This window comes from Gossypium arboreum, chromosome 13, assembly GCF_025698485.1.
Source record: "Gossypium arboreum isolate Shixiya-1 chromosome 13, ASM2569848v2, whole genome shotgun sequence".
Taxonomy (NCBI): Eukaryota; Viridiplantae; Streptophyta; class Magnoliopsida; order Malvales; family Malvaceae; genus Gossypium; species Gossypium arboreum.
Genome location: NC_069082.1, coordinates 122,616,259 through 122,630,382, shown reverse-complemented (window position 1 = coordinate 122,630,382; position 14,124 = coordinate 122,616,259). Strand labels below are relative to the sequence as shown.

The 14,124-nt window shown below is 36.3% G+C and overlaps 3 protein-coding genes and 1 long non-coding RNA gene across 9 annotated transcripts; 2 read left to right on the top strand and 2 right to left on the bottom strand.

Annotated features, from left to right (window-relative positions):
* Positions 1–30: 30 nt before the first annotated feature.
* LOC128286766 (uncharacterized) lies at positions 31–4,995 on the top strand. 2 transcript variants are annotated; one of them, XR_008277472.1, is made up of 3 exons: positions 31–184; positions 300–456; positions 4,557–4,995. It is a non-coding gene; the product is annotated as an uncharacterized LOC128286766 (long non-coding RNA). The 2 variants fall into 2 exon arrangements; XR_008277471.1 differs by having other exon boundaries at positions 32–184; positions 4,619–4,995.
* Positions 451–5,129, bottom strand: LOC108463689 (FACT complex subunit SPT16-like). 4 transcript variants are annotated; one of them, XM_053024445.1, is made up of 4 exons: positions 4,989–5,129; positions 4,746–4,863; positions 4,595–4,664; positions 451–4,009 (listed from the first exon to the last, which is right to left on the bottom strand). In XM_053024445.1, exon 4 carries the CDS (start codon positions 3,875–3,877, stop codon positions 665–667), a length of 3,213 nt encoding a protein of 1,070 aa, XP_052880405.1. In that variant the 5' UTR covers positions 3,878–4,009; positions 4,595–4,664; positions 4,746–4,863; positions 4,989–5,129; the 3' UTR covers positions 451–664. The 4 variants fall into 4 exon arrangements, with proteins under 4 accessions (XP_052880405.1, XP_017619074.1, XP_017619075.1 ...); XM_017763585.2 differs by having other exon boundaries at positions 451–3,946; XM_017763586.2 differs by having other exon boundaries at positions 4,595–4,649.
* Positions 5,130–6,885: 1,756 nt separating this feature from the next.
* LOC108462794 (polygalacturonase At1g48100-like) lies at positions 6,886–9,116 on the top strand. Its single transcript, XM_017762698.2, has 6 exons — positions 6,886–7,269; positions 7,359–7,526; positions 7,615–7,659; positions 7,761–7,968; positions 8,072–8,153; positions 8,357–9,116. The coding sequence occupies exons 1-6, from the start codon at positions 6,886–6,888 to the stop codon at positions 8,856–8,858; spliced, it is 1,389 nt and encodes a 462-aa protein (XP_017618187.1). The 3' UTR covers positions 8,859–9,116.
* Positions 9,117–9,713: 597 nt separating this feature from the next.
* Positions 9,714–12,462, bottom strand: LOC108464362 (uncharacterized). 2 transcript variants are annotated; one of them, XM_017764633.2, is made up of 5 exons: positions 12,152–12,462; positions 11,165–11,505; positions 10,485–10,589; positions 10,334–10,381; positions 9,714–10,214 (listed from the first exon to the last, which is right to left on the bottom strand). In XM_017764633.2, exons 2-5 carry the CDS (start codon positions 11,429–11,431, stop codon positions 9,972–9,974), a joined length of 663 nt encoding a protein of 220 aa, XP_017620122.1. In that variant the 5' UTR covers positions 11,432–11,505; positions 12,152–12,462; the 3' UTR covers positions 9,714–9,971. The 2 variants fall into 2 exon arrangements, with proteins under 2 accessions (XP_017620122.1, XP_017620125.1); XM_017764636.2 differs by having other exon boundaries at positions 11,165–11,466; positions 12,152–12,381.
* Between the last annotated feature and the right edge of the window lie 1,662 nt (positions 12,463–14,124).

Here is a 14,124-nt window from a genome sequence, read left to right as displayed (position 1 = left end):
CGCCTATGGTGTAAACCATTTTTTGATGTTTATAAATGTGGTAGGGTGCTATTTAGACTGCTTAATTTACAAGCTTCATCTCCCAGGATGTTGTGAAGCTCTCAGGTCCAAAGTCTCGTGAAGCCAAGATAAGCATGCTTGATCATGCCAATGCCCAGTTGCTGGAACTTGAATTATGCTAGTGGTAATTTCCTTCATCTTTATGATCCTACCTTGCAGACACAGTTACCAGATTAATTTCCTTTTGTTTCTGCAGTTTTATCTTTGTTGCATTATTTACAGTCAGCATGTTTTTGCAGGCTCTGGTACCTCACCGCGAGGCAATTAGTTTGCTCATTACATTGTTGCAAAAACCTAATGACAGTTGTCTAGTTCCTGTTGTTTGGTTATAAATTCATAATATGGAGGGGCTAGAATAAAAATGAGAGCAGGTGAGATGCACATCCAAGATTACAGGTAAAACCTCCATGATATTTCGTCTTAGCTAATTTACTGGTAAAAGTTTATAACAAGTTGATTGACACACAAAAAAGCGATGGAAAGCAACAAAAAAAAAAAAAAAAACCTTGATTAAACATATACTACTGAAAGCAACTAGTATTATTTAGTAAGACTACCATATTTTACTAGGTTGCTGGTACTACATTTGTTTTCAAAAAGCATGTCACCTCAATTTGGACCTCTTCGGAAGGTTACCGCTGGGTCTCTTATCAGGTACACGACCTTTACCGAAAGCCTTCATCTTTCTTCTCTTCCTTTCTTCCTCGCTATCGGAATCATCTCCTTTCTCTCTATCTGCATAGCTCGCTTCCCTCTCCAACTCTTCCCAAGTCTTTCCTTCATCTTCCTCCGAATCTTCATCTGAGTCTTCTTCGTCATCATCTTCAGATTCAACCAACGATTCACTATCATCATCCTCATCCTCTGATCCTGATTCAGACTGCACATCTGAAGGCACATACCCTTGGTCAGACTCTTCTGAGTTCTCAGACTCGGAATCACTGACTTCCATGTTCAAAAATTCCCATCCACCATCTTCAATGAACTTTTCTGGATCATCAGTGATAGTTTTCAGTATAGGACGCCAATTCAAATTTAGTCTGCTCTCATAGTACTTGAGATCAGTGGTATTAAGCCACTCTTTGATGCCATCTAGTGATGTAGAGGGAATCGAGTCAATCCGAAGGACATCTCGCTTGAAGTCCTTGAATACAATAGTCATATCAAAATTCTTCTGCCCCAGACCAACTCTTTCGAGGTTAACTATCTCAATCTCACTTAGGGTGATCACCACAAAAGGAGTCTCTATTAGCTCAACCAGGCAGTTTGATGTTGGCACAATGAAAGCAGAGGCTTTATGGGGAACCCCATGGAAGCCAAGCTCTCTCATAGGCTGATCAAATTCAAGGTCAAATGCTTTAAATTGAGGCTGTCCCCACAAATCATTAACCCGATTCACAAAGTTCTGGAAGTCCGTGTTAATTTTATTCTTTCGGTCACGCTCGCGTTGCTCTTCCTCAATCTCATCAGGGTCATAGGCAGATCTCTTCCCACCACCCAATGTCTGAACTATATCCATCACCTCTATATAAAACTGCACATCCTTGGTTTTCTTATTACCAACCATGATGTGATTATGTAAATGAAAGTGCACCAGAGTGATCATTTCTCGCTCTGCTGGCTGGAAGAAGGCATGCTTGATGTTTCCAAACATCACATCAACACGTTCATCAGGCCTTGAAGTAGAATACCTGAATCCGTTTGTGTGAGCTTCCAGTGAACCTGTCAGCTTTCTACCACGACCACCAAAAGGGGGACGAATCCATAGATCGTGCAACTTAATTGGCTTGAACTTGGCTGATGCAAGTTGCAGCCTCTCCTGGGTAACTAAAGTTGCCCTCTCAGCCCTTTCAGACTCTCTAGAATTAACTTGCCGGCGGAGTGTTTTGATTTGCTGCACGACTTCAATGATATGCCTGGAGTCCTTAGAGCGAAATGAAACCTCTTTCAAGTATATTGATCCTTGAAACTTGAGAGAGTTTGCATCATGCGGAGTGAAAGAGGTGCCAGGTACATTGAATATTATCCTGATATAACTAGTACGGTTACTATCCTGTTGGCTGGACACACTCTTCACTGTAGCCACATGGAAAGGGACCATGCTACCATAAATTGGTAAGAGGATAGCTTCATTCTTCTGGTCAACCTGAATCATCAAATCTCTAGGAGGAGGCAGATCATTAACATTCTTATATGCAATCAAATCACCTACTGTTTTCACTGCACCGCGATTATCTGCTGCATTAGCACCCCCACCAGCAAGTCTCCTTGCGGTTTCTTCGTTCTTCTGGCGAGCAAGTTCAGCTTGATGCTGCCTTCTTAGCTCTTCTTTAGACATTTCGTGGTTGTCTGACCTGAGTGTTGTCTTGGAGAATAATGTCTCATTACCATTATCCTCGGCTTTAACCTTCATCTTCTCTTCTTCTTCATCATCTTCATTAAATGAGTATGCCACATCTTTGACAGCTTTAGAACTTTTCGAAGTTGAGACATCTGGTACTTTCTCACCAACAATGACTGTATCTGCAAGCAACACCGAGTATTTTCGAGTCTTGGGGTTGTTCGTCTCCGTCTGCAAGTTCTGGAAACCAAGTGAGACGTTGAAAACCATCCCTGGTTTCAAGATTCGGTCATTCTTGGCATTAAGGCTGAGCCCCGTCTCACGAAACTCAAGGCCTATTCCAGTCCCTGCAGTTTTAGTCAAGTTTGCAGCTAATTCAGGAGCCTCCTTCTCTACCACTGAGACTGCTGCCTGATAAACAGAATTCACCTTGTTCCCAGATTTCAAAGCACCAATGGCTGCTTCGTGAGCTTTAAGGAGGACCTCATAAGCCTTGCTTTGTTTGGAATTGGCATCAATCAGAAAGGTTCGAGCAATATTTGAACAGTAACTGTTGTATCGAGACCCAAGTGCACATATAATTACACTGGTTGAGTCATAGTAAAGATTCTCATCATTGCTTGAAGCACTTGGTTTTAGATCAAATTCTCCTCCACTTTGAAAAATTGGAGGGTAACAAATGTCAATGTTCTCAGCCTTCAATTTCACCTTAATCCGTCCTGGTTCCAGTATAGTCTTCTCTGTATCATCCATCAATGTTGAGTGAGAAACCTTCCTCTCCTCATCAATTGCCTTCTCAAGTTTGGGCACCACAAATTGCCTCATAACAGATGAAGTCAAGAATGCAGCTTTTTTCACATTTGTAAGCTCAGTTTCATCTTTCACAGCAAACAAGTCAGAAAACCCAGTTGTAACATCACTCAGCTCAAATTTTGCACTCTTTAACTTTTCATCCCATGTCTCTAGAAACTTCCCCTCAGGTGCCTCCCTTGATATGTGACCAACAATAGGCACATTATGATCACCAGAGCTAGCCTGAGAATGAATAGCTCGAAAAATGGTATCCATGAGACCGGTTCCATCATCACCCTTGGCCTTCACATGAATAACGACTTCAACATCAATAGCTTCTCTGGCAGACTTCTTCACAACATCAAGCAAAGAGGCCTTTTTTTGGCTACACAAGAAATGGATCTGTTTCTTCAAGAAAACCATAATGGTTTCCGGGAATTCATAGCCTACCAACCAAATATTCAGTGCAGAGGATTTCAAGTACCTCAGATCCTCTGAAACTGGTGGAGTTGCAATGGCGAGAGCACTGGAAGAACCCCATAGATCGGTATTGTGTTTATTCCAATGTGAATATAACATTTTCAACCGCTTGCTGAAGTTATCCAGGTTGATGGCATATGGGTTGGCAGCTGCCGCCGGCTTGCCATTTGCAGGCTTGACATTTCTATTCCGGTTGTCAGCCATAGGGAATCACTCAAATGCTGAACTTGAATCAAGGAAGTAAAGCTTGTTGGGTGTGGCGGTCAGCATATACTGTGATAAACAACAAAGAGTTATCAGTTCTCATCTCCTTTTTCTATTTGGCGATACTTCAACCTGAAACATTCCATTAGCTATATGATTTATGCTGCATGCACTTGAAATAATCTCAGCCTGATATGCATAATAAGATTAGATAAAGGAAGTAACAAAATGATTGGAAAAATTAAAAAGTTCAATGGCTGAAACCATTAACACAGCACAAGCTGATGAATATCCTATCTCCCAAGAGGGTAGTATTATAAAACCGAATTTCGTTTTATCCGTTGTTGGATTAAGCGGCAAAGAGTTTAATATCCCCGCAAAGAGTTTAATATCCCTTCACTAAAATTTCGGGTTCAAATCTCGTGGATAGAAAATTAACGCTGAAATAGTTTCTCATTTTGACTTGAATCGATCTTGAACAAAATATAGCTGAAATAATTTCTCGTTTTGACTGACTCGATCTCGAACTAAATATCAGAATTTTCAGCCAAAAAAGCTTTGTGCCACTTGTCATTTTCCACTGAATTAATTGTTGGTATCATGTATATGTTCAATGGTGGTATCATATTCAGACTGTCTAAATTATCTGGTTAAAACTAATTTATTTCCTTTTAATCAGATATTTCATGCACTAGAAAGAGATTATTGAGCAACTACCTTACAGCTTTCTGTCTCCCTTAGAGCGGAAGCAGCAGCTCTTTTGTTACGGACCCTGATACAACGAATTCTAAATTCACGTCAGCTTTGAATTCATCATATTACAACGATTCATTCATAGAACAAAATTTCAATGGCAAAAAGAGATCACCTGCGAAGGAAAAAAGCCTTTAGCTGTATCAAATCCTCAATTTTTCGATGGCGAAAGCTAAATTCCAGAAAACCCAATCACCAGATTTCCAGCATGAAGCAGTCGATCCTTGGTTTCACTATCCATACAAAAAAAAAAAGAAAAAAAAAGATGATGATCTAGAAAGAAGAAAACAGTTAACCTTTACCAATAGAGAACAAGATTGAAAATGTAAATAAAATTGGGTCAAGATGAAGAACCAACCTGCGAGGATATCATCTGAGTGAAATCAAAGAAGACAGCAAAGAAAAAAGGATAAGCAGATGACGATGACGAAAAGTGGATGCGATTTGAAGAATATGGATGGTGTTTTCTTTATTTGGGAGGATTGGGCAAAGAGAGAAAGTGGATCAGATATGAAAGATCATCGTTTTAAGGATTATGAAATAGATAGTAATAATGAAGAAATGGGAAATATGAAGCAGCAGCAGCAGGATGGGGAAGATAATGGCAATGGTGAAAAAAAGAATGGAGAAAGAAGGAAATAGGAGAATGAAGGCTAAATAGTAAAATAGCCTATGGAGATTTTTCCTTTAAAAATAATTTGTTGGAAAGATCAATTATGAGATGTTTCAAGGCTTAGGTCAATTCTTTCTTCTTCTTTTTTCGATTATTTTTCTTTTTGTTTTATTTACATATTTTTTTTATTTAATGAAGTGCTTGTTGTAATTTATAATCATCTTTTGGACCATTTACTGTGTAGGCTTTAGAATCAAGTCGTGTGTCATAATTATATTTCAAGGAATTATATAACTTTTTTTTGGAAATAGTAATTTAATTTTTAATTAATTTAGATTTTAAATGTTCGAATATTTTGAATTTAAATAATTTCAACTTCATGTTCTTCTGAATTTGGATTATTCAACTTTATTTATTAAATTTTTCATATTAAATAATATAAACTTCACCTTAGATTAGATATTTGAATCGATTTGCATCCTTTTGAGTTTAGATCTTAAATTATTTTTAATTTACATTATTAAGTATTTATAATAAAAAGAGCTGAGATCTTGAGTTATTTTTAATTTATATTATTAAGTATTTATAATAAAAACCAGCTGAGTCTAACTTAGTCCAATCAAAATCAAATTTTAAGAATTAAAAAAAAAAAAGTTGGGCCAAGGTTTGTTTGTTAAGAGTATATTAAGGAATGGTTAGTGTCAGGCTGAAAATCTTCATTAAAGGGTTAATTCATAGTAAGTCCTTATACTACGTCTTAAGTTTTAAATTAAAAAAAATCATTTTAGATTTAAATTATTTATAAATTTTGGTGGTTGAATTTTATAATCGAATCGAATTTGAATTCAGATTAAAACATAGATTGCCCGGAAAAGGGCAACATTGGGCTTGTGGTTGAGGTTGGCCTTTAGTTTTATAAAACCAAATCTTTATTGGGCCAGTGCATATTTTCCTCTTTCAAATCCTCATTTGAATTGGGCACTGCCCAAAAACACTTATGCATCTCACCTTAAATCTCTCATAGAAGCCATTTTCTTAAAGCATCACATTCACAAAAAGAAGGAACATTTTTATCCCTAAAACTCCCACCTGTCATCTGACTTTTTGGATCCCAAAATGTGGTTAAGCTCCATTTCTAAAATAAGTAAGGAAATGGGACCATGAACAGAGAATGAAACCCAACAGCCAAAGCATGCCCTGCTGATTTTACAACGGCCCCATCTCAATATCTCCACATCCTCTAGAATGTGGCCAACCCCTATACATATAGCATGGAACTGGTCGGTTTCTTGCCACTATTTGTAAAATTGATGACCACAAACCAAAATGGTGCTTCCCATTGAGAATTCCTCTCTTGCAACTCAATATTCTTTCAGCCGCTATCTCTTGCTACAAGTGGTCAGTGGTCACATTATATGGGGACCTTGTTGCTTGCTTCTCTTGTAACTTCCATGATCTTTAGGTGAAGAACCAGTGACAAATTCTTTGAATGTCAAAAGTGAGAATTTGGTTAATGGCTATAATGCTATATACCACCTAGTACACAGGGCAAACCTAGGATAGTGGAGCCTGCTTTTGCTCTATAAGTAGAGGGTACTGATATTTTTCATTACATCCCTCCACTCACTCCTCACTCAAGCTAATGGCTAAGCTCACCATGCCCTTTCATCAAGTTCTTCAATTGCTTTTCTTTATCTTTTCATGCCTGTTCTTCGTTACCATTCAAAGCAGACATCATTATGGCCACTCAGAACAGGAGCAATTCCACATTGTGTCTCATGTTTCTCTTCCTCCTTCACTTGCACCAGAAGCTGCTGTTGCTCGTCCAAGTTACAGTGTCTTCAATGTACTTGATTTTGGTGCTGTTGGGGATGGAGTCACTGATGATACTCAAGCATTTAAGTTGGCTTGGGACATGGCATGCCAAATTAAATCAGCTGTTCTTCTAGTTCCTGATGGCTATTCCTTTATGTTACAATCTACAATCTTTGCAGGACCTTGTAAGACTGTTGGCCTTGTGTTTCGGGTAATAAACGTTGTCATTTTCGGCTTAGATTGAGCTTTATATATTCTGTAACATTTTAACCATTGACTAGTTCGGATTTTGGTGAGAAGATTGATGGAATTATAATGCCACCTGATGGACCTGATTCTTGGCCAAGAAATATCAGCAAACGACAATGGCTAGTCTTCTATAGAATCAACGGGATGTCAATGCAAGGTGGTGGCCTTGTAGATGGCAAGGGAGAGAATTGGTGGAATCTTCCCTGCAAGCCTCACAAAGTAATCCACCGTCCTCATGTTTTAACATTCATGTTACTTAATTCACCATTAAAGTCCATGACTAACATATTATGTGTCTGCTAAGCAGGGAGTTAATGGAACAACAATGTCTGGCCCCTGTGATAGCCCTGTAGTAAGTACAACTGAGACTTGCACTTTAAGTGGCCCTTCCTTTTTCGAAAAGCAAATTCTTTCAGGTTTTTTGAACATGTATCACTGGGTTTCTTAATGCAGGCTATAAGGTTTTTCATGAGCTCTAACTTGACAGTTAAAGGACTTAAAATCAAGAACGGTCCACAGTTCCATTTCCGGTTTGATGCCTGCCATGGCGTTCGTGTAGAATCGCTAACCATCAAAGCACCAGCCCAAAGTCCCAACACAGATGGAATTCACATTGAGAACACAAATAATGTGCAGATTTATAATTCCATCATATCCAACGGTGAGTTTTCATACAAAATGACACATGGTCATACATATAATCAGAATATAGTGCTTACAACTCTTTGAAATACTTCACATGTACTACATTTATGATCTTTTAGGTGATGATTGTATATCAATTGGAGCTGGTTGCTATGATGTTGATATAAACAACATAACTTGTGGTCCAAGTCATGGAATAAGGTATGCAAAACCGTTAGTATCATAGGCTTCAGAGTTGCCAATGAATTTCTTAACCTATCAAACATCTTAGGGCGGCGGAAGGATGCTATTTATGTCTCTTTTCTTCACCTCATTATTATTTAGTTTCATTTCTAATTGAGTACCATTATGTTCTATTTAAAACTTTCTAGGTTAGGCTAACATCTTTTTATTTCTTATTGCAGCATTGGTAGTCTCGGCATCAATAAATCACGTGCCTGCGTTTCAAACATCAGCGTTTCGGATTCTGTCATACAACATTCCAATAACGGCATTCGAATTAAAACCTGGCAAGGCGGCTCCGGTTGCGTGTCAAAAGTTGAATTCAGTAACATCCATATGGAAGCTGTTCGGAATCCGATTATCATAGATCAATACTACTGCCTCACCAAAAACTGCAGTAACCAAACGAGTGCAGTTGTTATTAATGACATTTCCTACAGTAATATTAAGGGTTCATTTGATGTTAGAAGTCCACCAATGAGTTTTGCTTGTAGTGACTCAATTCCATGCACAAACCTTAAACTGACACAAGTAGAGCTGCTACCTGCTGCCAAAGGTCGCACTGTGGCAAATCCCTTTTGCTGGAATGCTTATGGAACTGTCCTCAAACAAACTATTCCACCAATTTATTGCTTGATGGAGGAAACTAATGCCACAATTGATAACACACTATTATGTGGATAGTTGTTGAATCACATGGTCATGTAAAATATATAAGATTAATCAGCTGTCTAAGTACCTAAAGGAATAGATCAAGAAAGAAGAAAATGATGGATTCTCAAGTTGTATGAAATTCAATCCAGTGCTAGGAAAAAAGCCTTATCTTATTATGGCATTTCATACCAGAAATTCCTTTCTTTCTTGATTAGTAAAAAATCTGAACCGGAGATGCCATAGAGCTAAGTGGATCTCAGCTCTCAGTTCATACGGCAGGACGTTGACACCAGAGGTAATTCAATGATGTAAATTTGCAGCAACAAACTCAAGTAACTGGACAACCAAAGGGCAACTAACTTACTGATTATGCGCAATGGTTCACCCATACCAAATCACAATATTAACTTGAAGATATCCCATAACCCATCCCTTAATTACATTATCTGTTAGAAGTATAATATTAACTTGAATCAGAAAATAACCCCACCAACATAGCATATACAAGATAATAAGCCCTCCAGCCTTTGTTATTTACAGCATGAAAAGAAACTAAATTAAGCTGGCATGCAACTTCATACTTAAAAAGATAATTTGTCTAGCATGAAACTTGCTATAAGCATCGAGGGTGAAAGAGGAAATGAGTTAGTGAATGTAATCTTAAGTTATGTAAAGTCTTCCCTGAATGTCATAGTTCAATCCTAATTCATTTCAGTTTCTGCACTACATCAACAGATGGTTCAACCTTATTTATAAAAAGCCTTTAAGGAAAGCAGACCACCAGATAATTAAGGATTAGCTAGAATGATAACAGAGCAAAAATACAGTTAGGGATAAGAAAAAATGCAAGAAGAGATACTCAAAAGTCAGAAGAAAAAGTAAATATTCTGGTAATAGAAGCAAACAGGAATTTATTGACATATTAACATGAAGATTCAAGAAATTTCCATGCAGCAGAGGAAGCATTAGAGAAATAAAAGAAATACATAAGGCGTATGTGCTGAAATACAGTTTTTATTCATTCACATACACTTATCCTTTTATTAAAGACTTTCAACAAACATGCATCCTTCCATCCACCACTCACATACAACCGTACAACCATATCAATTTCTGGACATAAAGATGAGTGGATGCAGTATGTTACTGACATAGAGAAGCGAGTACCACCAACAAGGAAGCGGCAAATTTCATTTGGGTCTCCTCATCTATGGTCAAGAAGAGAGGGACATGGACAAAGAGAGATTTGATCCCATTCTGTTCGGCAAAGCGAAGGGAGTGATAGTAAACATAATTGCACACAAACCGTCCTGCATCATCGGAGGTCATCACCTCAAATCCCTTCTTTGCTAAGGCCTTTGTAATCTCCTCAACAGGAAGAGAAGTCTGCACAGAGGTAACAAAGGAAACTCTTTAACAATGGAGGTAAGAAATGAAAGAATAAATTATAGGTGTAATTTAACCATGCTAAGCAGCAAATGATATCTTAAAGAAAACAATACTACCTCTCTTACACGTGAAATTCCACCATCTGCAGGAATAATGGGTACTTTCTGTAATCAATAGAAAATGTTAACAAAAGAAAGAAAGTTTGAAAAAAAAGAGGCATGCCAAGTTGCACATGTACCATAAAAATGGAAAAGGATTATATCTAACCTGAGGTTTCCATCCCATCTCATCAGGGCAACGGAAAGTAGCTTCATTCGCAGCTTGACGCTCAACAGCAAATCTACTTGCACCACTATTGACTCCAAAATGTAGCTGAAGAAACATTGTAAGAATGACCAAGATATGTGAGCCTTCATTTGTCAGACAAAGAGTTGGATTTCACCAAAGACTAGTAATTAAGATAACAACTGTTGAAATCCCTAATAAACAATGAATAAAAATTGGCCTCACTTATTGCAAAAGTGCTTATTTCATGTATTTAAGATATCAAAGAAAGTATAAAGAAGATGGCCGAAAGAACCGGACAACCTTGGACTACCTGATTGGCTGATCATATATCCCAATCCCATAACATGCATTTTTACCATGGATTTATCAGGTATTGGCACATTACCAAATCACATTACAGATATTTTAACCTTTTTACTTTTAGCAATAGATGAATATGTGGGGGTTGTAATCACAACAAAAGATCCTTTTTATGCATTAATCAGGTACCAGAGAAAAGGCTTCAGCCTACTTTATGCAAAGCTAAAACAAATTACTACGCATTACACTATAATAAAAGAATTCCGACAACATAAACAGAGATTACCAAGGCAGCTACGAAGTTGACATGAATGTATGAAAATAAGCAATTGCTACACAATAGAAAGTGAGTAACTAACCCAAATAATTCTCCCAGAACAAGAAGATTCAGAATCCTTGCCGGTTAAGGCAGATTGCAATGTCTGGTATAGTTGAGGGAGTGCTCCCTGACCTGCAGTCTCAAGAACGCTACAGCTGCCAAGAATAACACCTTTTGGCAAACCTTTCTTTTCTGTATACTCTTTTAAATTACTGACAATTGTTTCAGTTGGATTCTCTGAAACTCCATGGAATTTCTTAAAACCAGTCACATGGATGGTTACTGCTGCTGGCCCTTCGGACCCCATCAATCAATCAACTACTTTTGGATGATAGTGACAATCTATTAACGCATGAAAATTTGATTTAGTTACCTAAGTACCTACATTAACCAACGTAACATAAGTTAACAGAACCAGGAACACACAAGCTTGATGAAACAGGAAACTGGGACCTCCTCCCACTTTCAAATTTCATAACTTTCATGGTTAACAATTATCCACTTCATCCCCAAACAGTTTGCAAGAACACATGCAACTCTCAATACCAATTAAGATGTAACTAAAAAAGATCAAAAATTGGTAGCAGGGAAATGAGTTTTAGCTTCTAGTGCATCAATTTAACCACCTAACAATGTATGTTTATACAAAAGAATTCCGATGACAAATTCACAAAACAATATATAAATTAACAAAACCTTCAAAAACCCAAAACTTCAAAAAGCCTTGAAAGCATCTAGATGTAAGAGAAAAGAATGATTATTCATGAATCTGCAGAAAGGAACAAGTTAAGGGGAAATTGAAAAACTGGGTGAGCAAAAGTCAATAATCTACTTCTAAAACCATCGATTAAAAATCTGAAAAGAAAATTCAGATAACCTAATCTAAAACCAATCAATTTAATAGGGAAGTCTACAATTGAAAATTCAATATAAGACCAATAGGTGCTTAAAAACCAAGCCAAGATAGAAAATTTATGAAATACCCAGATGGGCAAAAACAAGAAAAAATAAAAACCCTGAACTCTACCTGGGAAGCAAAGGGCAGAGATTAGAACATGTCACATGTGAAATGAAAAAAAAAAGACCAAAAAAGAATAAAGAAGTTTTATTTTGCTGGCCGGTAATGTTGACGAAAAAGGCAAGAGAAAGAAAAATGAAATGACTCAACCACCAGTCTTATCTGATATAAAGTTGATTTAAATAAAACAATGGTTAAGCTGATGTTAGAGATTCCCACTTGATTAAAAGAAAGAGAGAGAAAGTAAAACAAAAAAAAAAAAAAAAAACCCAATAGAAATTGTATTACTATTTTTATATCTATCCATTTCTATGCAATGTCCATTTCAAAGAAGGAAAAAGAAATACTGTATCCACATTGTATTTATACCATTGATTCTATCTTGTTTTCCAAATTTTGAACCTTCGAGTTGAATAACATCAGACTCTTAATTAGAGAATAATGTTTCATTTATGTATAAAATTTAAACTCTTTATTACTCCATCCATTAAAAATTAATAAATTTAGTATTGATGTTATCATTTTCCTACTTGGACAGAGACAACTAAGTACAATAATTAGAGTAGGTGATCCCTCCAACAAATAAAGATTAGGTTATGGAACATTGATGGTTTCATGGATCATGTGTAAGTTGAATGATTGGAAACATTATATTCCAACATGGCATAAGACATTGTAAAATTCTAAAAGATTACCCCACAGACAAAGGGTACCAATGATTTGTCAATTGTCATTTAGTTGGCTTTGGCTAAGGTTTGTTTTTCTTAGAAAAGGTCAAATTGCGGTTATAATCCCTTTACTATTCGTAAATTTATAAGATCATTAGTTAGTCCATGTTAGAGTATTACAATATGAAGCTTAATTAGTTAAACTTGAATGTAATTGATTGATTATAGTTGGTATGGTGTACAAGAGTTACACAATTATACAATTGTTGTAATCTAGGTTTTCGTAATCAGTTTGGTGGTCAATTCGATTAATTCATCAGTTCATATAGTTCAGTTAAATAAAATATTAAAATTTATTAAAATATTTTTTTAAAAAAAATATGTTCAATATGTTCAACCAGTTCATTTAAACTCGCGAGTCAATTGATCTGATATCGTTCTTCGAATCAATACCTTAACTAGTTCTTAATTCAATTGACCGGATCCATTAGTCCGATAACAATCATGGTTGTAATAGAGAATTTTGCATATAAATAGACCGGATCCATTCGTCATTAAGGAAAGAACTTGATATGGTTGATAAGATTAAATTTTAAGTTTTAACTTAATAAAGAGATCAAAATTATAATTTAACCTTGAATGTATATAATATAAATTTTTTTTCCTTTATTTAAAATCAAAATTAAAATATTCACTATCAATAATAATAATTAATTTTTATAATAAATATTTTTAAAAAAATAAAGGATGGACTATGAAATATTTTTCAAAGCCATTTATTTTAGTAGCAGAATGGCAGGAAATCATGTATATGTCGTGGGTGTGGGGCAGTACTTTTAGTGTTTCCATCTTCTGCTATTATCCATTTCCGACGGACTCTTCCAACTACAATTAATGCATCTTGTTTTTCTTTAAATATTCGTTCTTTGCCTTTGGGCTTTGGACACCATGTCCATGGCCGGCGCACCTGAAGGAAAACAAAGCTAAGTCTATAAATAGGGTTGCTGCGACAACTACAATTTCGCCATTTACGATACTAATCCAAAAATATTAAATATTTATAAGAATGATTTATCTTCAAACATAATAACAAGAATGATCCGAAATGAATAAGGGAGGATGGTGCCGGTACCCAAGTTAATCATTCCTCTGTCATTAGCTACTGATTATTAGGGATTTAAAAAGATATTTTTTTAGTGTCAGATACTGTAATTATCAATATCTCTGTATGTATTTTTTTTAATTATATTTTCTAAAATGCAGGTATTATCTAGGAAAAAATATTTTTTTATTAGGTGCCAATGCCTAGGTGGC

Excerpts from the sequence above, each read along its gene's own strand:
- LOC108463689 (XM_053024445.1), bottom strand. The coding sequence starts at position 3,877 with ATGGCTGACAACCGGAATAGAAATGTCAAGCCTGCAAATGGCAAGCCG.
- LOC108462794 (XM_017762698.2), top strand. The coding sequence starts at position 6,886 with ATGGCTAAGCTCACCATGCCCTTTCATCAAGTTCTTCAATTGCTTTTC. Across the intron at positions 7,270-7,358 it reads CTGTTGGCCTTGTGTTTCGG|ATTGATGGAATTATAATGCC; the intron begins GTAATAAACGTT and ends TTTGGTGAGAAG. Across the intron at positions 7,660-7,760 it reads GCCCCTGTGATAGCCCTGTA|GCTATAAGGTTTTTCATGAG; the intron begins GTAAGTACAACT and ends TTCTTAATGCAG.
- LOC108464362 (XM_017764633.2), bottom strand. The coding sequence starts at position 11,431 with ATGGGGTCCGAAGGGCCAGCAGCAGTAACCATCCATGTGACTGGTTTT. Across the intron at positions 10,590-11,164 it reads GTTCTGGGAGAATTATTTGG|CTACATTTTGGAGTCAATAG; the intron begins GTTAGTTACTCA and ends ATGTTTCTTCAG. Across the intron at positions 10,215-10,333 it reads GAATTTCACGTGTAAGAGAG|ACTTCTCTTCCTGTTGAGGA; the intron begins GTAGTATTGTTT and ends ACCTCTGTGCAG.